This window comes from Camelus ferus, chromosome 1 (genome assembly GCF_009834535.1).
Source record: "Camelus ferus isolate YT-003-E chromosome 1, BCGSAC_Cfer_1.0, whole genome shotgun sequence".
Classification (NCBI taxonomy): Eukaryota; Metazoa; Chordata; class Mammalia; order Artiodactyla; family Camelidae; genus Camelus; species Camelus ferus.
In genome coordinates this window covers 57,905,960-57,930,040 of record NC_045696.1, presented here as the reverse complement: position 1 = coordinate 57,930,040, position 24,081 = coordinate 57,905,960, and the positions used below count along the sequence as shown (strand labels likewise).

Below are 24,081 nucleotides of genomic sequence, written 5' to 3'. Positions count from 1 at the left end.
CAATCAGACTTTTTAACATCACAGCAGTACTTGTTTCATGCCTAATTTGTAAAATAGTGACCATCAGTAAAATACAGATTCATGTAGGTGCTGTTTATGTTTCCACAGTTGCTTTGTCATCTATCGGGAAAAGTCACAGGCTTTAGGCCAGCTGTTCAGCTAGATTTGAGGGTAGTACAGGAGTTGATCCTGCCAAGAACGCAAAAGATAACTGCACTTTTAGAGCTTTCCCTTTAGCAGCCAGCACTTAATATGTGTTCTTTAGGCAGCACTGTATAAATGACCTTTGTTTATTTGACACCAGCAGACTGAACTAAAATTTACTTATTTAGCAAAAAATTTTACTAGTTGATGTCATTCCAGTTGAGCCAGTCTTGTAATTTTTCATGAATAAAAAGACAGGCACTTTACATTTACTATTAAAATATTTTGAAATAAGCTAACGCAGTATAAGTAGGTAACAGTGCTGCTTCATAAAAACCATAGTGATGAAGAATAGAGGCTTGCTTGATGTTTTTAGTTACAAGAAATATCTTGTGAAGTAAGCAAGGGGTTATTATTACTATTTTTTGTGACAACATGGATGGACATTGAAGGCATTATGTGGAGTGAAATAAGCCAGACAAATACTCTATGATTTCACTTACATATGGAATCTAAAAACAAAAAAATTAAAAAAACCAAACTTGTACTCAGACTTGTGGTTGCCAGAGGCAAATGATTAGGGGAGGGAGAATTGGAAGCAGGTAGTAGTAAGAAGGTACAAACTTCCAGTTATAAGATAAATAAGTGTTGGGGATGTAATGTACAACATGACTATAGCTAACACTGGTGTATGATATACAGGAAAGATGTTGAGAGTAAATCCTAAGGGTTCTCACCATAAGGAGAGATTTTTTTCTTTTTATTGTATCTGTATGAGAAGATGGATGTTAGATGAACCTGTTGTGATCATTTCACAACATATGTAAATGAAATCCTCATTCTGTACACTTTAAACTTACATAGTGATGTGCGTCAGTTAGGTTGAGAAACTGGAGCAATCATGTGTATCCCAGTAGTGCATCAGAAAAGACCTCACAAATTCCTTAAAAAACTAAAAATAGAGTTACCATATGATCCAGCAGTATCTGTGCGCATGTATCTGCACGAAAATATAATTTTAAAAGATACATGCACCCATGTTCATAGCAGCACTATTTAGAATAGCCAAGACATGGACGCAACCTAAATGTCCATTGACAAATGATTGGATGAACACACACACATACATACACACACACTGCTGGAATACTAATCAGCCATAAAAGAGAATGAAATAATGCCATTTGCAGCAACATGGGTGGACCTAGAGATTATCATACTAAGAGAAATAAGTCAGACACAGAGAAAGACAAATACATGATATCACTTATATGTGAAATCCAAAAAAAATGACACAAATGAACTTATTTGCAAAACAAAGAGACTCACAGAGAAAACAAACTTACCATTACTAAGGGGGAAAGCAAGGGGATGGATAAATTGGGAATGTGTGATTAGCAGAAATAAACTACTATATACAGAATAGATAAACAGCAAAGCCCTACTGTATGGCACAAGAAATTATATTCAATAGCTTGTTATAATGAAAAAAATATGAAAAAGAATATATGTGTGTGTAACTGAATCACTTTACTGTACACTAACAGAACATTGTAAATCAACTGTACTTCAAAAAAAAAAGTGGGGTGTCTAGTGTTTGAATATTGAACTCCATTTTGGTAGAATTACTTTAGTAATAGTCTTTTATTTTTCAGTTATTCAAGCGAAGAAATGTTGCTACAGCAGAAGAAGAAACAGAAGAAGAAGTTATGTCAGATGGAGGCTTCCACGAGGCTCAGATTAATAACATGGAGATGGCACCAGTAAGTAGGATAATGAAAGAAATTCTTTTTACTCTTTTTCTGACGAGGCTTCGATCTCTTTTGGGGTTTAAAAAAATGGTTAGATGGCTATAAAAAGTACTTGGCATTTCATATTTAAAAGGAAGCCATATACCTAATCTCATGATTCATTAAATGTTTATTATATTTTGAATAACATGTAGTTAAACAGAATTAACTAAATTAGGAAGAATAATTTGGCTATTAAAACTTAAAAAGATAATCATAAAATAAAATTATTCCTTAAGAGTTGAATACTAAGGGATGCTTTAAAGGAAGTCCCAGTTTGTTACTCATTTCAGTTACAAAATTGGACATACTCACATGACTTTAAAAATTTGCTCTGTGTTGCCACTATTGGAATTTTCTGTTGCAACCCATTTTGTAACATTGAGGTTACATAAACAGATAAAAATTATGCTTTATTTATATGGATCACACTTCTCTAGATTTCTAGCTTATTATGATCAGTTGTATAATGTTTTAGTATATATATATGTACATGGTTTTCAAAACAAGAAAAATCTCTTCTACCTCAGTCACCCAGGTTCTTTCCACACTGGCAACCACTGTTATTAGATTCTTATTTACTCTTTTTAAGAAAAATCCCCCCTCCTTTTTAGGCGGCAAATGGTAGCATATCGTGCACAGTATTTTATAGATCTTTCTCTTTTTTTATGTCATGTATCTCCAGTTTTTACTGACCAATTTTTTGGAATTAGAACAATTTAAATTGCTTTGGAATCTGTAGATATTGTTGCCAACACTATCATTTTGTGGTTAATTCCTCTAGGCCCTTCAGGAAGTTGAGCTGTCTTTTTTTTTAAGTGGATATTAAATGATTATAAAGTATTTTGTGGATGGTATTAGTCAGGGTTCTACAGAGGAAACAGAACCATTGAGGGGGAGGAAGAGAGATTGATTGATCCATTGATTGATTTTAAGGAATTGGCTCATGACGTTGTTAGAGCTGGTAAGTCTGAAATCTGTAGGGCAAGACAGTAGGCTGGAAATGTAAGAATTGATGTGTTTTTTTCTTCCCCCCCTCCAGATGTGTTGCACTTTTTAAATTAATTTTAGGAGGGAGGTGATTAGGTTTACTTACTTATTTTTAGAGGAGGTACTGGGGATTGAACCTAGGACCTCATGCATGCTAAGCATGCGCTCTACCACCTGAGCTATATCCTCCTGCCTGATGTGGTTTTGAGGCTAAATTCCTTCTTCAAGAAACCTCAGTCTTTGCTCTTGGGAATTCCAGTCAATACCACCTGCAGTTTGGATGGTAATGTGCTCTACTCGACTGCACAGATTTAAGTGTTTATCATATCTAAAAAAATACTTTCACAGTACCATCTAGACTGGTGTTTGTCCAAACAGCTGAGTACCATAACCTAACCAAGTTGACACATAAAATTATCTGTCCTAGTGTACTCCTTGTCATCATGGCATCCATACCCAACTCCTTAAACCATACTGAGTCTCAGATAAAGACAATGACAAGGTCATACCTCCTTATATTGTGATACAGCTATCCTGCATGCAACTGAAGATGCATAACCTTTTTTTTCCAGAAGAGGATGCAAAGTCCTTGGGTGATATTTACTTCTCTCTGTGATATCCTACAACTTAAACACTATGAATGTAAAGTGAATACATCATGTTATATGATAACAGGATAAGAGAGGGAAGAAAACAAAGATACACATAGATACAGATACATGGAAACATTCATAAAAAATTATATAGGTACTTTTGTTTATTCAGGAACCAGACTTAAACATTTCAAAGTAATTATTTTTCTGATTCTTGAGAGCAGAATGCTTCATTCTCCCCATGGATTATTCCTAAGTGTGAGATACTGCTTACAAACCACCCAGCATTTACAACTTAGTACAGCTTTCGTCACGATTTAGCTTGTTGACTTAACAATCCTTCATGAAAAGTTAACAGTTTTATTTCATTGTGACAAATGATCCAGAGAACAAAGTTTAGCTATTAATACTGGGGATGGGTTGTAGTGGGAAACAAGAAAGCTCTAATAAAGGAAGAAAATAGTGGGAGATTGAAAACTTCTAATTCAGCAAGAAAATAGAAATTTTAAATAAATTTAAGAATCAGCTGTTGAATTTGGCAGTGTCTAGAATCTGATTTATACAAGACTACTCTATACTCATTCAGTAAGTATTTGCTGAGCATCTACTTTTTGCCAGCCATCAGTGATAGAGTGGTAAGATAAATAGGGTTTTTGGCTTTCATGGAGCTTACAGCATACTGGGGGAACCCAAGCAATAAGCAGATAACTAAGAAGAATATCTGATAGTAAAAAGGATAACTAAGAAGAATATCTGATAGTGAAAAGAGCTAGGCATAGGATTAAAATAGAGTGATGTGATAGAGATGGAGTGGCTGCTTTAGATTTGGAGGTCTTGAAAAGCCTTCTTTAAGAACTTAATCTGAATGACAAGGAACAGCCTGTCATGTGATGAACTGGAAAGGAAGAAGAGTAAACTCCTTGTCTTAGTGTTTACTACTAAGATTTAATTTCTTGCTGTGGTGAGCTATTTATGATGGACAAAAACTTTTGGCTTCATCACATTATTAATCATCTCATACATTTCTACATGAAAAGATTGTCCAACCTCTGTGTAACTCTTCTATATAAGTATAATTAATAACTTGGCCACAGTTTATACTGTCTTTGTTTTCCTTTGAATTAAAGTTAAAAATTCATTGTTTGTGATCCCAGGGTGGTGTCATTACTTCCGACATGATTGAAATGATATTTTCCAATAGCCCAGAGCAACAGCTTTCAGCAACACAGAAATTCAGAAAACTGCTTTCAAAAGGTGAGCTCTGAATATGTTAAGTATATTTTTTCACTTATTTACAAAATACTACTTTTCTATAATCTGTTTTTCACACTACAGATAACTTGCTTTGGAGTGTCTCTCAACAGAATAAAAGGATGCATACAGACAAATGTGTATTTATGAACCATGACTAACTTTTGAATTTCCTTATTTATTTGTGCGATCTTACCAGGACCAGAAAGCAGCGGCATTTTCATTTCTGAACTATCTTATGAAAGATCTTAAAGTGATAAGAACAGTAGCAGTATTTTATGTTAATTCAAATTGAGAAACTCCACTCTTTTAAGAAAAATGTAAAATACCACTTGAAAGAGCAATGATTGTTGATTTTAATGTTAGCAGTTTAACAGTGAATTGAAGTATGGATTTATTAGTGAGCAGGGTAACTACCCTTTTTTTGGTATAATTAGGATAGAATGGAATATGATACTTCTTTTTGTCTGGGCAAGTAAGAACTCTGAAACTCTCAGCCATATTAAAATGTCGGTAGTACAGCGAAAAAAAAATGACAGTGAATATATGTATGTTCACGTATAACTGAAAAATTGTGCTCTATACTGGTATTTAACACATTATTGTAAAATGACTATAACTCAATAAAAATGTTTAAAAAATCAATAGTAAATATTCTCAGTAGTAACTTATGGTTTTTTGGAGTCAGGTGTGATAAATTGAGGTTAACTGGAATGAAAAACCTACCACCATAACAAAAAATAATTGTCTTTTGCCTGACAACTTGTTAAAAATATCCAAGGGTCATTATCATGTATACTTTCCCCACCTCTCTAAAAATGTCGTCTGTTTTCAGCATGCTGACCCTAATGGGTTTCTAAGATAATATGGCTTTCTGAGACCTTTCACCACTCTGCTGCCTTCCAGCATGTATTCAAGTTTGCCAGCCATCCCTCTGATAATTAGAATACAATCCTCCAGATGCATTCTTAATACTCTAAAGTGTGGTGGGAGATTGTCTCCCTTGTGCTGACACCATACATTCTAATATAGTCCTCCAAGCTAGCATCAGTTATGGTAGTCATGGCATAGTAGTAATGTTTCATTGTATTTGCAGCAGTCTAAATAAACTTCTTAGGACTTCTCTTCATAACTGTGAAATTACTGTCATGTGGTTTTTTAACTGCTTTTAAAAAAAAAATCATTTGCTGAATTTTGCTTTATACCTGTTGTTTTATTGTCAACTTTGGTTTATTGTTATTCTTTCTATATGTTGTTTCTGTAATCTAGCATATTAACTACTTTATTTTTACTGTAATCATCAAATTTATTTGTTGTATTTGTATGAATGGTTAATAAAAAAGTTGAGCCAGGTGAAGAACATGTTATTAGAGCTTGCTCCAAATTAACATTTACCCATTAGTCACCTCTTCCAGTAAGACCACTGACTTGGCTAGGATTCCCTAGGAGTACTGTAATCCAACTGCCATTTTGCTTGCATTGCTACATGAGTGTCATCAAAAACTTTGTCAAGTCTCTTGCTGAAATTAGCATGCTGAATGTTTAGGACATTTATCTCCTCACCCAGCAAATTTCTACTGAATGACTTCATTTATAAAATACTCTGCCATAAAATATGAGATTAATTTGGCAAGTCATCCTTAGTGAATTCTTGCTGGCTCCTACTTCTCACTACAGCTATAAAATTAGATCCTGCAAGCACACTCAGAATCTCCTTATCCAGTTTCTTAAGACAATTTATGTTAAAGAGAGACTTAAAACTCATACATAGGAAAAGGATTAGAAGGAAGTATACTAAAATAATAATAGTGGTTGTCTTTTGATGTTTTTTCCTCTGCCTTCTAAGTTTTCTAAAATAGTAGAGGCAGTACTTTTAATTTTTAAGAATTCTGCCCATTATTTCCTCGTTAAGGCTTATCTGATTGTGAAACCTTTTAAACTACCCTAGTCTCAAAGTGATGGAACTCAATTTTACATTTTTTTTTCTTTTTTAGATTTCCAACATGAAAGAGATGCTAAAATGGAGGGAGGGATATTATGAAGTAAGTTTGAGCTATAAAGTCCTTGCCTTGAAATCAAAGGATTGTTTCTCTTCTTTCCTTTTATTTTATGGGGAGACAGAACCTAATCCTCCTATTGATGAAGTCATCAGCACACCAGGAGTAGTGGCCAGGTTTGTGGAGTTCCTCAAACGAAAAGAGAATTGTACGCTGCAGGTGCGGACCTTTTTCATTTCTTGCCTCATATCTTAAATTTGCATTGTAAATTTACATTTTGTATACAGATTTGTAACTTATTTTAATCTAGATGAGGGATTAATTTTTTGATACTGATGTTCCCCACAACTACATTGCAGATTGCTCTGATAGCTTTGTTAACATCCAGGCCCTTGGTTTTACTCTTTAAAATTCTTGTCATTTTTAGTCATGTGAAAGATTATTTTATAATGATTGTGGATCATACTTACCTAATAGGGGATTGTTTGTAGTAGAGGAGCCATTATAAGGATGTAAGTGTGGGCCATGCAAAATTTGGTTTTGAAGGATTTTTAGATTATACTTGTTGGCCTTCTTAGGTCTGTGTTACGTGGGCTAGATCAGAGACTCACTGATTCCCAAACCTGGTCCTAATTAATCCTCCCTCTTGCTTGACCCCAAAGTTGCTGACAAGGAGATAGCCTTGTAAGGAATCTGTGTGTTTTCTGTTATGTTAATTTAGCCTATCAATACTGTATTATATAGGGGTTCCAAGAGGAAATTCTACAACTTCTGGATTAGGTAATTTTTACAGTAAAAAGAAACAACTGTTAACTGACTCTCATCCTGGGAGTTATTTAGAAATTTTAGAATACTATATTTTTCCTCAATAAAATTGGATTTTGAATAAATGTAATTTTTTAGTAGCTCAACTTCCTTGAAGTAACCAACTGAATCAGTTTCTGTGTTATTTTTTAACAAATACCTGTGATACCTAAATTCTCACTTGCAGGATCTAATCTGAATGGCTCAGGCCCTTTAGAGAGATTCTGCAACTCTAAAGATTGACTACATGCCCGGTAGATCACAAAATGGGGTTATTTTTCCAAGTAAATATTTACTAATAACAAGTTAATCATAAAGTTAAACTTTCACCCCCTTGTTTATTTTGCCTTTGCTGTAAGGCTGTAAGCACTGGGGCATTTTTGTAAGTGACAGTCCTTTTCCCCAGGTTCCTTTCTGTCCAGAGCATTAACGATAATTCGTAAGACTTGATGCTTTGTCTTGATATTTTCTCTCCTTTCCTCCCATCCCATCTTTCTCCTTCTTTTACTCTCTTTGTTGCGGTGATGAGTTCCTTCCAGAGGAAAAACAAGAAATCCAGAAAAGGTAGAGTACTTCAGTGTCCCATCAATTTTTCTTCTCCAGTTTGACATTTACTAATCCCCGAGTTCATTTGAATTAAGATTCTGTTTTGCTAGCTGCTTTCTGGATTGTAATTCTGGTCCCCATCTAAGGCCAGGATCACCAGCCACCTGGAAAATAATCAGGTTCATCTAGAGATCAAAGAAAGAGGACTTTTCTCAGAAAAAAGGAAATCCAGACAACCAACACTGCAGAGAACAGAGCCTGAGCCCCTAAGCAACCTGTCAAGAGAACCAGAGGGAATAAATGAAGAGCCTTACTGCAGTTTATCTTTTGAAAAGCTTTGTAGGAAGAAAAAGGGAGGTAGGGAAAATTATCATTTTGTTCATGTGAAAATGTTTCTATCCTCTCTACGATAGTAAGAGTGGTTTGGAGACACTAAATTTGCTCCTGGATCTAGCAGTTTTTAGTAGGTGGTTGCAGAGGTCCAGTTCCTTAATGCATTAAAGGAAGATGGTATAACTAGTCCTGAAATGAAAAATGTCAGAGAAACAGGTCTTTTCCCATCCCTGCTTTCTCCAGTCTCTGTAAAGAGCATGATATATTCTCTCAGACAGTGTCCTCTCCTGGCTAACATATGTGAAGTCTACATCATTTTTGATTCTGTAATTCTGAAGTGTGTATCTTAACACATCTGAAGATGAAAACCTTCAGAAATCTCTAATTTGCTTCTATCTAAATTCTCAGATTCCACCCTTGTAATTAGACTCAAAGATTGAGAAATGATTCCTCTGGAAGTGATCACCTCAAGATTTTCACTTTAGCTATCAAAAGCCTGAGAGATAACCAACCTGTTTATTATCTAAAGGTCATCATCCTCAGCTTTTCTTCTGTGTACATTTAAGAACAACATGATGTTCTTTCTCCAGTGTGACTATTGGGTAACCTTCACCACCCCAGAAGCAGGAGGAGCAAGTATATTGATGGATACCTTAGAGCCAGGAGGCTTCATGCTCAAATAATTAGACATGCTCTGGAAGCTTGGAGGTTACTCCTTCCTCTGTCTTCCTGGAGAGCTCTAGGATGTAAGTTGTCCCTGATACTTCTCCCTGCTTATTAGAAATCTGAATAGTACGTCTTTGAAATGGGACATTTTCCATTTCTCTTCTAGAAAGAGAATAATGATATATGGTCATATTAGTTACTCACTGATAAGTCCTTGAACAAACTTAACCCCTTCATTCCATAGATAAAGAACTGTGAATCCTAATGAAAAGTCTCATCACTCCCTTTTTGGCTTTCCTTATCCCCAAATCAGTGGGGTACTTCAAACTAGGGAGATAAAAATATGCCTGCTTTGGGCAGTGCTACCTAGATACTCACTTGCCCTCAGATGAGATGAATATGGGTGGAATCTAGGATTTTGGAAGCAAACAATGCTGTTTAACTAAGAGCATTCTTAATTTCAGTGACATACAGGCCACAGACATCCTTGAGTCCTTAACATGAGATTGATCTGCCTTATGATATATTCCCTGGGCTCACTTTGATTGGTTTTTGGAGTCCAGGTCCAGCATCTGTGTATAGTCCTTAGCAATGCTGAGATGTTGCATTCCCAAACCTTCCTATAGAAACTTATAAAAAATAGCTAGAAGTAAGTCAGTAACTCCTAGTTCCAGTCATTAAACAGATACTTCTCTTAAAGTTGTAAATTTGAATTAAATTGATTTAGTTTTCCCATTTCTACCTTTCTGGTCCCCTCTGAAAGCTAAATGTGATGAACTGCAGTAAGCCTTCATCCTTCTACATCTTTTCCCATCCTCATTGATCCCTCTACCTATCTTGAAAGGTTGCTTAGATGACTCAGGCACTGTTCTCTGCAGAGTTCGATATCTGGGTTTATTTTTCTGATGTGAGCCTCTCTTTTCACTTGCTCTCCAGGTGAGCCTGGCATTTGCTAGGAACCAGAGTGGAACCGGCAAAGTGGCCAGCAACAGAGTCCTGATCCAAATGGAGAAAGGGAACCAGGCGTACCTCAACCTGGAGTGGGAAACTTGATAGGAGGTCAGAAGTACTTCAGCTTTGGATTCTCATTTTCCTTACTTAAGGAACTGAGCACCAGAAGGTAGAGACTGAGAAAAGGAAAGAGAGAACATACCAAATCTTCAGTGTATCCTTTAGATTTCAGTTGTAGCCTTATTTTAGCAGGTTCTGGACAGTGAAATATAATAGTGGAATTATAATTTATAAGCAATCACAGCTGCATGATCCCATTCTTGGAATATAGTAGTTTGGAATAACAAAGAGGAGGTAAACATTGTAGTTATTTTGGCTATTACTTCAGGTGATAACCATTTTTAGATATTTTTCATTTCATCATGCTGCTGAGTTTTTCTTGAGTTGCATGCTGACTTACTTAGATTACTTTTTTTTGGCCATTTCTGTTATAACTGTATGCAGTTGTTTTTGGTATCAACCAACTCTATGCATTCCCATTTTCCAACTCTTTCATGATAAATTCTAGTTTGGGACCCAAGGCTGAAACATTCCTCCTGCTCAAAAAATAATGACTGCAATACCCAGTGAAAGAGAAGCTACATAGTTCAAAGTACAACTGGTTTTTAAAAAAACATACTTACATATTAAACACATTTGAAAGTTGCTATTCCAACACTTTAACAGGAGCCTGTACTCATGGGGAATTTTCTCTTCTCTATCCCTCTTCTTTCTCATACATACATGTATATCACATATACACACACGGGTAAAGAAAATTGCACAAATATAGCTTAATGAGTTTTTACAAGGTAAACATCAAAATAATCAGCACCCTGTGTGTGTGTTTTACTGCCTTATTAATTCTTGAATATAATTTGAGTTTTCAGTGGCCCTCTGGTTTTAGTTATTCATCTAATTCTGTCCCCAATAATGATGAAACTATTTTCTGATTTCTATTCTTAGCAAGAGAGACATAGAATTTTCTTCACAGAGGTTATAGTCGGTTTGTACTTCTTAGTAATAAACACAACTCTGGTACATTCTTTTTTTGCTGAGATGGCCTAATTTCCATTTTCTTCCATTCATGTTCAGGCTTTTATTTACTTATTCTCCATTTTCTTAATCATTGTCACTCTATATTGTTTTGCTTCTCCATTTTATTCACTTCAGCATCATCTGGAATTCCCTCTCACTTCCTGGGAGACCTTTGGTGCTGAATCTCTTCAGATAAGCAGCAGTTTGAATTCTGGCAGCAATTACTATTTTAATTTCTTTTCATTGAGAGCTCTTTAATATATCCTTTTTTTACTCAGGTTATTGTTACCATTTCTTTTGCATCAAAATCTCACTGCAAACTATTTTCTCTTTGATAAGATTGGTATGTCTGTCTGCTCATTCTCTACAGGTTGCTTTTCCTCAAAGTTTGCATTTTTTGACTGTCGAACTTTGAGCCTGCCTTCTTGTAGGAAAGTTTGCTTTCGTATTCATGTCATATATCCCTTTTACTAGTTAATTTTCCTAGTAAGCAAAAGAAACTGCATTTTAGGTGAACAGTGTTTTCCTTTTAGCATTCATTAAATAATCTGGCATATCATTATTTGAAATTTCTTGTCCTTGATACCAAAACTACAAGCAGTCAAGATTCTTGTCAGTGTTACAGGTATATTTCAGAGTGGAAACTATGACTGGGCTCATAAACCTACTAGATGAGGAGGCTGTAATCCAGTTCTCTTTGACTGACTATGTAACATTCATTACTCATATCTTTTTCTGATAGTTTCCTCATTCGTAAACTAGAAAAGCCAGGCTTCTCTGGGTTGTTGTAAGGAACACTGAAAGTGTGTGAGCAGTGCTTTGAAAATACAGAGTAGTGTATAAATGGAAAGTTTAAATTCAGACAGATTGAAAAGGTTTTGAACATTGGTATGAATCATTATAGAGGAGATATGTGATGAGTTTTTATTCTGCGATACTCAGTGTTTTAAAAATCTCCAAACTTCTAAGTTATCAGACAGAAAATACTCCCTTTTATTGTGGTGCTCCTAGTCTGGGCCTCCCTACTGCTGTAATATCAGGGCCCTAATTGGCTATCAAATCACTGTATCTCAGATCTCATTTCTGTATATCACATTTATAGGTTTCTTTGAATATCCCCTTTAAAGGGTCTTCTGCTATGAATTTGCTATCATTCATGTAGCTTTGGACTGTGCTCTAATTGTCTCCCCATTTCTTCCATCTTCCCCTGCCCCCAGTGATTGATGCTTCATTTCTCCATATGACAGCTGGCTTTCAGTTGACCCAGAAGCTTAAAAAGAGTCCTGGCTCCATCTTTTGATGACTTTTAATTGATTTCTTATTCAAGGAGCATATCACTGAACTGAAGACAGAACAGAAGGAGGAAACAAAACTAAAATTTAATTAAGAACTCTGAATAGAAATATGAGTTTATTCTTGGGCTTTAAGGGTTCATTCTTGGGTTTCTCCATATTAGGCTAAAGAGTCAAATTACTACAGAAATCTGTAGAATTAGTAATGTGATATATTTTTTGTTGGCCACAATATCCTTCATACCTTCTGCTTTCCAGTTTATCATCCTTTAAGAATGCTCTTTTTAAAAGAGTCTTACCTCTGTGCCTTGGTTTAGAGTCTTCTCATTTATTATAAGCTCTTCTCCTCTGAAGTTGCAATTTTTATTAACTGTGTGCCTGTTAACTCTTTTTGACCTACTTATTTAAATTGTCTTTTGCCTTTTTCACTCTGCGTATATTTTACTCATTTTACACTAACATTCTTTCCCGACTTCACTTTTCCCATCCTGTAGAAATTATTTAATTTTATTTTTATTAGATAAATGCATGGTTTAAGGCCAAAAGATCCATAAAGACTTTACTGTGATAAATGTCTTTCCTTCTCATACTTGCTTCCCATTCACCCTGACCTCTCTATGTAAGTAACAAGTATTTACAGTTTATTGTGACTCCTTCAAGAGATAGTCTGTGCAATAAGTAAATTAATACATCTATTCCTTCTTAACCCTTTTAGAAAGTGTAGTATGGGATCATATTAATGTACAGTGTTCTCCTTTTTTTCCCCTCCATTCATATATTGGGAGACCATTCCATTCAGTATATGAAGCACTCCCCTATTCTGATCGTCTCATGTTAACTCTGTCTTGATCTGATGTTTTAGATACCCTGAATATTTCTCTAGGCTAAGGTATTTCTTCAGGAATTATTATTTTAAAATTAACATAGTATTTACCTGATAGATTATGCAAATAATGATCTCAGATTCTTTTCCTCATGCACAGAAAACCTTTTTGTTAATAAGTAAACAAGCTATTAAATTCTATATTAAATTATAAGATATACTTATAAGATATAAGCTATATTAAATACAAGATAATGAAATTATTTTTATCTTTATAGTTTGAATCAGCTTGGGTACTGACAAATATTGCTTCAGGAAATTCTCTTCAGACCCGGATTGTGATTCAGGCAGGAGCTGTGCCTATCTTCATAGAGTTGCTCAGCTCAGAGTTTGAAGATGTGCAGGAGCAGGTAAAAAATGAAACAAGAGAAGCATGTCAAAGGAAATACTTTTTCCTTCGGTCTTGCATTCAGGGTCTTAGTTTTACCATTTGGATATGATATCCATGGTTCATAATAGGGAGTATTCTAGAAATCTCATCTTACCCAGATGGAAAGTTTCATAGTGAATGTAGGCAGAATTTCTCCTAGAAACAAAACCATTTTCCCTTCCAACCATGAAATTCTTTAAGCCATATGTATGTATATATTCACACACACATACATACTTTTTAGACTATGTAAGCAATTACTGAGGTTTTTCTTATAGTTATCTCTAGTTTTGAAGTGGCAAGTCTATGCCACTTTCGTGCAGAAAAGGACATAGAAAATGTGAGTTTTTAAATTACTGTAAACTTTATCAGATTTGTAAATATAAATCACTGCTAAATGTGTATGATTTTCTTCTACAGATTTATTGAGGTATAATCAAGCTACAGTGAACTGCATATATTTAATGTGTGCAATTTGATGAGTTTTGACGTGTGTATATACCCATGAGACCGTCATTATAATGAAGATAATTAATATATCCATTGACTGCAAAAGTTTAATAAAGTTTTCTGCATTTTGATTGCTCTTAAATTCTTTGTTCAATGTTTTCTTTTGTAAGCAAGTTTAAAATACATTTTTAATTAGCTGAGTAAGCCATTTGAATTTCTGCTCTGTTCTAAGGGCTGTATGGATTGCTAGCTACTTGGGGGTGGGATCCCCTAAGATAAAATATTTATGTGTGAAAACTGGTAGGTCCCTTTAATAAGCTTACTGCCATGAGTGTTCACGTTTACTTTATAATATTTTTGATTGGTCTTCCACCAGTCCCGCAATTATTTCACTTGACTCCCTGATGAATGAATTTAGATTGTTAATATGCAATGTCCATGTATAATATGTTGTTTAACTATTATGTAATTTTGTAAAGAGTTATTATATGTTGGCATCTTTTTTGAGAGAATTATGAGAAAATTAAACTCTGTGATCTGTCATTAATGAATAATTCTTTCACAGGCTGTCTGGGCTCTTGGCAACATTGCTGGAGACAGTACCATGTGCAGAGACTATGTCTTAGACTGCAATATTCTTCCTCCTCTTTTGCAGTAAGTTAGTTTCTTCCTTCCTTGCTTCCTTCCTCCCTCCTTTCCTCCTTTCCTCCCTCCCTCCCTTCCTTCCTCTCTTCCTCTCTTTTTCTTTCTTGTAATAAAAATATGAGAAGTTCCTCAGAAAGCAGTGCATCTTTCGAAATCACTTTTGATTTCCTAGTGCTACTTTTCATTATGGATATTTTCTTACTTACTTGTTCAGATCATTTCTTCAGGCATCCTGTCTTATTCCAGTGCCAAAATTCTGAATTCCTTGTGTTAGAATTAAACTTTATTGTTCTGAAGAAGAGCTATTTGAAGACATCTGTTTATCGATAGCATTAAATAATATTAAATATTTTATCTTATGCCACCAAAGAACTAATGCCCATTATATAGTTTACCATTGTATCATCATGCTTACAGGTTATTTTCAAAGCAAAACCGCCTGACCATGACCCGGAATGCAGTATGGGCTTTGTCTAATCTCTGTAGAGGAAAAAGTCCACCTCCAGAATTTGCAAAGGTGAGGATTATGCTTGTGGGAAATTTGCAGAAAAAGTATAGTTAAAAGAGTATAGCAACCAGGGGGAGGGTATAGCTCATGTAGTAGAGCGCATGCTTAGCATTCACAAGGGCCTGAGTTCAATCCCCAGTATCTCCTCTAAAAATAAATAAACCTAATTACCTCCCCCCACCAAAACACCAAACAAAAACCAAACAAACAAAAGAGTATAGCAATCAGTATTAATGTGAACAGAATAAGAATTATTTTTAATAAAATTTAAAATGTTAGAATTTTGTTTCTAGAGAAATAGGTCTTTTTGTTGTTTTTGTTTTAATTTGGAATAAATTTTCATTGCCTATAAAAACCTCTGAATTAATCTTAAAACGTGGCATTTTTTTGTTCTTAAAAAGTATCAAAAATGCAGAATTTCCTAGCTTTAGCACTTGTGAAAATTCCTTTACCTCTTTGGTCCACAAAGCAAAGAATGTGTTTTGACAGGGACTCACTCTGAGAGTTGGTATTTATTCAACTTTGCTCTTTGAAATTGTTTTTCCCTGGGCTCTGACTACCTTGTTAAGGTAAACTGCAAGATCACTGACGGCATTCCCAAAGATGGAAATGTCACTTGGCCACTTACTAACTCCATTTCTAGAAGTACTAATAACCCCAAAAGTCACCAGATGTGTGCCTGGTTGCTTTCTGGAATTTCCACCTCACTTCTTGCTTTTATGTTACTGAGTTTTATAATCATATCATCTTCCCTTTGCAGGTTTCCCCCTGTCTGAATGTGCTTTCCTGGTTGCTGTTTGTCAGTGACACTGATGTACTGGCTGATGCCTGCTGGGCCCTCTCATATCTATCAGATGGACCCAATGATAAGATTCAAGCAGTCATTGATGCAGGAGTATGTAGGAGACTTGTGGAGCTTCTGATGTAAGATATCTTTAAGAAAGTTTGTCTGTTCTTCTGTCCCTCATATTTGTTTTCTAGTTGTTGATACTCAAATATTAATATGTTATTCTGACTCATTGTGCTTTGGGCTACTGTCTTTAGTTACTTGTTTATATTTATGTCACAACTGTTTATTTGTTTTGAGGAGTATAAAGAACCTCTCACTCTTAGGCAGAAACATTTGGAAAACTGATCTATGTAATTATAGCTCATGTTTAATGGCCTGAGACCAACCACTGGATAGCAAAAGGCATATTGCCACTAGAAACAGTCATTCCTTATCTTTTGTCTCATTTAAAACTTAACCCACAACTGGTTTTAGACTTTCAATTTTATTTTGCTTTATCTTTGTGACGCCTTTGATTTATGAAGTGGAAGATTTACTGATGGCATAAATAAGACTATCAATCAAGTTTTTAGAAAATACTATAGAAGAAAAAAATTAGAATGATAACATAATGGGGAAATGGTACAGTTACAAGCCATGTGAGAGTTAACTGAAGGAAGTACAAAGGAGATGCAAGGGAACATTGCCCCAGAGAGGACATGTGGAGTGGATTAGATAGTATAATTTACAGAACATAAAACTCAGGGATTATGACTGGCCATAGACTGGGTGCAAATCAGCAGCATGATGCTGTTGTGAATTAAAAGCAGTATGGTGCTGGAGGAGTCAGAAGTACAGCATTCAGAATCTGGAAGGTAATCTTTTGTACTCTTTAGTCACTAGATTACTGTATATTTTAACCATTTCTTTTCAGCCATCAGATCTTAAAATAAATATGAAGAAACTGGCATAGTTTTGAGAAGAGTGATCAATCTCATTAAAGGAGAGAGAAAGTAAGGTTTTTAAGGAAAGCTAAAGGATATTAAACTTACTTAGCATGAGATCAAGACTTAGTATCTGTCTTGAAATATATAAAGGATTTGTACAGGGGTTTTTCGAACCAGTAAGTCAGCTGAGGTGTAGTAAAAAGAATTTACTATTTGGAGTACGAAGCCTGGCTTTCATTTTCAAGTTAGTACAACTATTGACATATTTTTATTTCTGTGAAAATTATACGATTTATAAAACTTAAAAGTGCTATATAAATGTTAACTATTGCTCTCCACTATCTCAGCAACCATAGAGACCAAGTGAAGGGGAAACAAAACCTGTATTAAAAAATGAGAGGGAAAACTTGGAATCCAGGTGATGAAATACCTGGTAAAGATTACTAGGACAGATTTGTAGTTTTTATCCAAAATACTAAATAAAGGGAAAGACAGGGGACACCAAAAACATTCCATCATCATGATAAGGATGATAGGATTCTCTTAATAACCACCATAAATACCTTTCTCTTCAAGATCCTATGACATATTTTGGGTTTCAGCTCTAAGGAAAAGAGACTAAGGCTGTAACTGTTGGATGTAACATTTCTTTTTATGATTGCAGGCATAATGATTATAAAGTGGTTTCTCCTGCTTTGCGGGCTGTGGGAAACATTGTCACAGGGGATGATATTCAGACACAGGTATGAATAAATGGTAACTACTTTTTCCTTCAGAAACAGCACATTGACACCCCCTCACCCCCATGATTATATTTCTGTTATAGTATTTAACTCTATGTTATAGGGGAGGATTGACAGTCTTTTTCATTAATGTTTGTTAAAAGTGTTGCTTGTAGCTATTTTGGGTTCCCTATGATAGCACTTACTGTTTTGGCTAGTTGGGTTTATTTCCCACTATCTGTTGGAAGTATCTTGTGAGCATCAGAAGCCTCCAGTAGCATCCTTTCTCTGTCATCCTCATCTCATCTTCTCTGATAACTTCCTCCTTTTTGTGCATGGTAGGTCTCCTGTGTGAGGAGGATCTTCCTTTCTAGTTTTTCTAGTTCTTTTCTTTTCTTTTCTTTTCTTTTCTTTTCTCTTCTTTTCTCTTCTTTTCTCTTCTTTTCTCTTCTTTTCCCTTCCCTTCCCTTCCCTCCCCTCCCTTTCCCTCCCCTCCTCTCCCCTCTCCTCTCCTCTCCTCTCCTCTTCTCTTCTCTTCATGGAGCTGTTCATTGAGCTTTATTGAGGTATAACTGACATGCAATAAACTGCATTATATTCAGAATGTACAATTGGATATGTTTTGACATAGGTTTACACCCAGGAAACCATCACCACAATCAGCTTTCTTTGTTCCCCTCTGTAAATCTCCCTCTCTCTCCACTCCCAACCCCAGGCAATAACTGATCTGTTTGTGAGTGTTCTTCAGAAATTCCGTATACAGTAGTTCATCAGTACTTGGAGTATTTTCTCTCAGTCTGTGGTTTGCATTTTCATTTACTTAATATCTTTTGAAGAATAAAAAATTCCTTAATGTCACCTTCTACTCCATTCAACTTCTGTATCGAGATATAGCCCTCACAGTGGATTGTTCGAGCCATTTTTCTTCTTGATCCTGTCAGATGCATTGTTATCATCTTTAAAATTATCTTCCTAGGCTTCTGTGGTGTTGAAGTATTTTGGGTCTCCTGCCTCAGTGACTATTTATTTTTCCTTAGCAAGCTCCTTTTCTTGTTCTTTTCTGTTTGTGGGATTATGCCCTGGAGGGGATAATTATTCGTCGATCTTATATTTATAACTTAAGCCATCACCCTTAGGCACCTGATTGAGAATTCAGAATTACATTTTAGCCTTAGCTCCTTCTTAACCAGCTCTGAATTTCAGCAGGACATTTGATGTTTTCACTTTTTTAATCTCTGAAATTAAGGAGACTGAATTTGTTCTCAGGTGTCTTCCAACTCTTAATATTTACTTTAAATGTATTTTATCCACAAGGGAACTCATTATTTCCCCTGGTATATCTGGACCTCTACTTTATGTTCCTGTCTTAGTGAATGGCATCAGCAGTTGCCCAAGCCAAAAATCTGACATAAGCTCCATTTTTCCCTCTTTACCTTTTTCATCAGTCGGTAAATTACCATCACTGTTCATCCCTTACAGTGCTTAGTTCAGGCCTTTCTTGTACCATTCCTATATCACCAGAAGGATGCTTGTAAAATGCACATTTGATTGTGTCATCCTCTTAAAATATTTTATGGCCCCTTCTTGTCCTTGGATGGTGTTTAAGATTCTTTAATATCTGGCACCTGTATAATGGAATGCTATGCAACAAGAATGAAGAGGCTATTAAGCACATATATGGAAGGATCTCCAGTATCTGTTGTTTTAAAGTAGGGAGGTGGTGCAGAATAGTGTGTAGGATATTTTACTATTTGTGTAAAGGGGGAACAGAAGGAGAGGAAAAGAAAATAATAATGTGTTTGATTGTATTTGCATAAAATTCCTCTAGAAACATATACAGAAAGCTAATAACATCGGTTGTCTCTGGAGAACTGGGTAGCTCGGGTATAGGAATGGAAAGGAGGCTTTTAACTATATAGTCCTTTTTATTTTCTGCTTTAAAACCATATCAGTATATTTGCTATTCAAAAATCCATACTCTGCCATTAATGTCTTCTCATTCTTCAAGTCTTCCTACTAACATTATTTTCTCCGAGCAGCTTACTGTCATATTAGGTGTGCCTCCTTTTGTTTCATCCATCATAGCACTTATCACATTGTATTGTAACTGTTTGCTAGATTGTAAGCTTCTAGAGGGGTGCCTGTGTCAATCCTGCTCACTTTTGTGCTTCTATAATCTAATAGTTCCTGCAATAATATATAGAGACTCAAAAAATATTTACTGAATAATTGAAGTTCTAAATCTATGTCTAGTTCCATCCTCTGTCAAGTTCCAGTCCCATGTCTCCAGTACCTGTCAGATACTTCTGCTTGTGTGTCTGACATTTGTCCTTCTCAGTTTATCTTCTCTCCCACAAAGTGAGTTCCAAGTTTTGATCTTTTTCTACTTCAGTTAATGATACAACTATTCACCCACACATGAAACTTTGCAGTCATAGTTGGTGGCTTCATGTCTCACAGCAAGTCAACAAGTCTTACTGATTGTTAGTGTTTCTAGATACATGTATTAGTCCCTGTTTTTCACACACAGGAGTGGTTGCTGTACCCATCTTATCTATCCTCCTCCTCTCCTAGACATTTACCCCTCTCAGTTTATTCTCCCTAATAACAGCTTAATCTTTCCTAAAATAAGCTTGTTCACATTACTTTCCTCCTAGAAACAATGAGCTTTCTTAATGCCTATGAGATAAAGAACTTGAAAGATCCTCAGGAGTTTGTACTTTAATATTTTAGTTTCATTCTTCTTTCTAGCCTATTAATTTTTTGGGTACAGAACCCTTCCTTAATAGCCTCACTAATCTCTTCTTTTCTTATTTTGGTACCCTGTTGTAGCCTATCTCCTCATTTTTTCACTTCTGATCTATCTGCTTTGTCTTCCCTCTGCTTATGAAATCCTATCTGTGTTTCCTATGAACCCCATGAAGTCTTTTTTTCTGACTACTCCTCAAGTATTATATTTAACTTCTGACATGTTTATTTTCCACACCACATCTTTGACATTTAAAAAATTGCTCTGTGACATCTTTTATAGTTGTTTGGAATGATTGTACCTGGTTAACCACAAGTTTTGTTATTTCTTGAGTTAATTTAATAGGCAAAAATTGGTTTCATTTTAATTTGTATTTCTTTTGTTACTTTGAGAGGTAATTTTCTACTAAAATTGTAGTTTCTCTTATCAACTTACATATTAAAGATAGCAACCCTCTTATGAGTTGCAAATATTTTTTCCCATTGTGTGGTTTGCATTTTAATTTTCATACTATTTTTTGACATGTAAAAATTCTTATTTAGTGAAATGTTAATTTCTCCCCCTATAATTTCTAATGTTGTTTTTATATTTGGAAGTCCCCAAATCAGCTATTGATATTTCTTTTGTTTTATAGTTTCTTTTTTATATTTACTCTTTAAATTGATTGCAGATTTGTTTTAGTAACTGTTTGGGGTTAAGAATTGATTTTATAAAATATTTGTCAATTAATCCCCTTATTTTAATACCATCTATTAAGTAAGACTACCAGTCATTGGAGGAAGAGGGGATTAACTTTATTGTACACCTCATTCTTATAAATACTTGCATTTTTGTTTCTAGACTAGATATCTATTCTTTTGTTCAGTGGTTGATTCTTGAGCCTGCCAAATATTATTTTAATCATTATAATTTTATTGTAGTTTCTGGTAGAGTAGATCTCTTTGTTCATGTGTCTTTGTCTTACTTCCCTCACCTTTGTAAGCTGTTTGATAGCTGGGAGCATATACTTTTTAGCTTTATATCCTACAGATCACCTAGTGTACTTCATTAAGTATGTATTGGCTCATTGACTACCAGCTAGAGAGTTATTAGAAGACTTAAAAGTCTGAGACCATTTCTGAATTTCTGGCCACTTGCTATATTTACCCATCCAGAAGATATTTTAATATGCTGTTGGCATAATGGTGAATGATTAATACATTGTTGTACCTTATTAATATAAGTATGTTTGGCAGTTGTGAGTGTATATAATGAAACTGCTTAGATAATCTTAGAAGTGAATTCTTATTAGCTGTGAATACTTTTTACATATATAAAATTATTTCTAAAATTTCAAGGGGAGATATCATTCCTTTGCCTATATTTTCCTAAAATAAAGTCATTGAGTTAAAGGTTTACTTCTGTTTGGATCAATATAATAAGTAAAATTTTCAAACTTTTCGTTTAGGTGATTTTGAATTGCTCAGCTCTGCAGAGTTTATTGCATTTGCTGAGTAGCCCAAAGGAATCTATCAAAAAAGAAGCATGTTGGACAATATCTAATATCACAGCTGGAAATAGGGCACAGATCCAGGTAATCTCATAGCTCCTATCCTTTTTTTATATTTTTATTAAGTAAGTTTTTTTCAGTAAGCCTTTAAAAATATATTTTTTTCATTATTGCCTTGGAGACAACTAATTTGCAATATTGCTGTCTTGTTTAGTCTACTGTTTTATCCAAATTATAGAGGTTAAATCTTTTGAAACTTACAGTTAGGCCTTAGTTTTTCCCTTTGCCTTTAATATTTGATGATTTGCCAAAATCTGAGAAACAGTGTCTTGTATTTTCAAAATGTTTTGATGGGAAGCATCTTCAGAAGCAGCTTTATGCTAAACAGATTGGTTTTATTCTTGCCAAGTAAAATGTTTATTTTCTAGTGGACCCACGTGTTGGATTGCTCAAGTTTTTCATGGACCTTTGGGGACCCTTTACTTTTGTTCTTATGTTGGTGGAAGAGTAACCCAAGTGGCTGGGCCAAATGGTTCAGCATTGGGCCATGAGAAAGGCTAGAACAAGAAGTTGGAAAAGATATAATACAGATTTATGGGACTTTGAGCTGAGTGGAATCATAGAGGTCATCTAATCCAACATTCTCAATTAAAAATGAAACTGAGACTCAGAAATAAAATGATTTGCTCAAGGATACTTGTAGTAAATGAAAGGATCAAGATGAAGCATCTTTCCACTAAGTTTTGCTGACTTCCTTCACTGGTGTGATAGAGTTCTTGACCAGGAAAGGAAGCGTGGTTAGTCATCCCCAGAAGGCTGTCAGGGACTGAGACTGATAGCTGTAGCAATTTATAGCTTGCATACAAGGTGATTTCAGCTGCAGCTGATTGTCTGCTACCATCAAGCTCTTATGTGAAATTTCTCAGTTTCATGATACAGGAAATGATATGAACCCATTTTAGGTTCTTGAGCTAAGGAGAAAGATGAAATGAAAGCAATTTGTGGAAGACTACTTTAGTATTTGAGAGGGATTGAGTAAAAAGTACTCTGTCCAGCTAAAGGCTCTTCTGGTAATTTGGGTGGGAGGTGGTGGCTTGGAATAGGATAGTGGCAGTGCTAAAGGAAAGGAAAAGATAGACTAAGGATGTTTTAACTGAGAATGTAAAGGAGACTTGGTGACTGATTTAGAATAAATAAATAAACACAAAAAGAGCCTTTGTGAATTAAGGAGGTTTGAAAGGAGACCTGATATAAAGAGCAGATGATATGTTTAAGGTGATAAGCAGATGTAAAGTAAGCTGTTAGCCACCTTGGGCGGGGCTCCAGTGAGAAATGAGGACTTGAGAGTTAAAACACACATGTCAGGGTGCGGTGGATGCTGTGAGAGAAATGAGAATAGCAGATTATGAGCAGAACAAGAGAGAACAATAAAAGAGAGAAGAACTCAGGTAGAAAACCAGAAGATTATAAAGTTACAAACTCCAGGGAGGATGTTGTCAGTGATACCAAGTATAACCAGAAAGTCCTTAGGGATAATGAATTAACTCCTTCCAGTTTACTTTTTAATAGGGCAAGGGGTGTCATTAATGAAGCAACTGAAAAGTTAAAATTAGTATCATGAACATCTTTATAAATCTTGTAATTTCCCTTTCTCTATAATTTTTCTTTAATTTCAGACTGTGATAGATGCCAATATTTTTCCAGCCCTCATTAGTATATTACAAACTGCTGAGTTTCGGACAAGGAAAGAAGCAGCTTGGGCCATCACAAATGCAACTTCTGGAGGATCAGCTGAACAGATCAAGTAAGTACTAACCAGGTAGTAAATTAAAGGAGAATTATTATGTCTGCCAATTAAGAATGCTCAATTCTAGCCTCTTGGATGATTGTTCCTAGTTTCATAATTAAATCCAGTGTATATTTAATTCCTTATACCCCTCCTGTTCTTTCTTGGAGAAAATAATTCTGGGATGTGAGAAGTAAAGCATAGTTGAGGTTTGAAGCAATGGAAATACTTATGGGGTGGCTTGAGCCTACTCTGGAGGAGCTTGGTTAGAAACATCTTGGGTAGTGTAAAAGGTTACTTACAGAATCCTTGGAGTCCAACTTTAATAG

General features: G+C 35.2%; 1 protein-coding gene across 1 annotated transcript in view; it reads left to right on the top strand.

Annotated features, from left to right (window-relative positions):
* The window catches only part of KPNA1 (karyopherin subunit alpha 1), a 56,248-nt gene that overhangs the window by 23,260 nt on the left and 8,907 nt on the right, over positions 1 to 24,081 (top strand). Inside the window, exons 3-12 of the mRNA XM_032480336.1 lie at positions 1,800 to 1,907; positions 4,672 to 4,771; positions 6,890 to 6,984; positions 13,536 to 13,667; positions 14,703 to 14,791; positions 15,200 to 15,299; positions 16,051 to 16,214; positions 17,671 to 17,749; positions 21,925 to 22,050; positions 23,643 to 23,770. Of these exons, the coding sequence (XP_032336227.1) occupies positions 1,800 to 1,907; positions 4,672 to 4,771; positions 6,890 to 6,984; positions 13,536 to 13,667; positions 14,703 to 14,791; positions 15,200 to 15,299; positions 16,051 to 16,214; positions 17,671 to 17,749; positions 21,925 to 22,050; positions 23,643 to 23,770 (1,121 nt within the window). The remainder of the gene's footprint in view (positions 1 to 1,799; positions 1,908 to 4,671; positions 4,772 to 6,889; positions 6,985 to 13,535; positions 13,668 to 14,702; positions 14,792 to 15,199; positions 15,300 to 16,050; positions 16,215 to 17,670; positions 17,750 to 21,924; positions 22,051 to 23,642; positions 23,771 to 24,081) is intronic.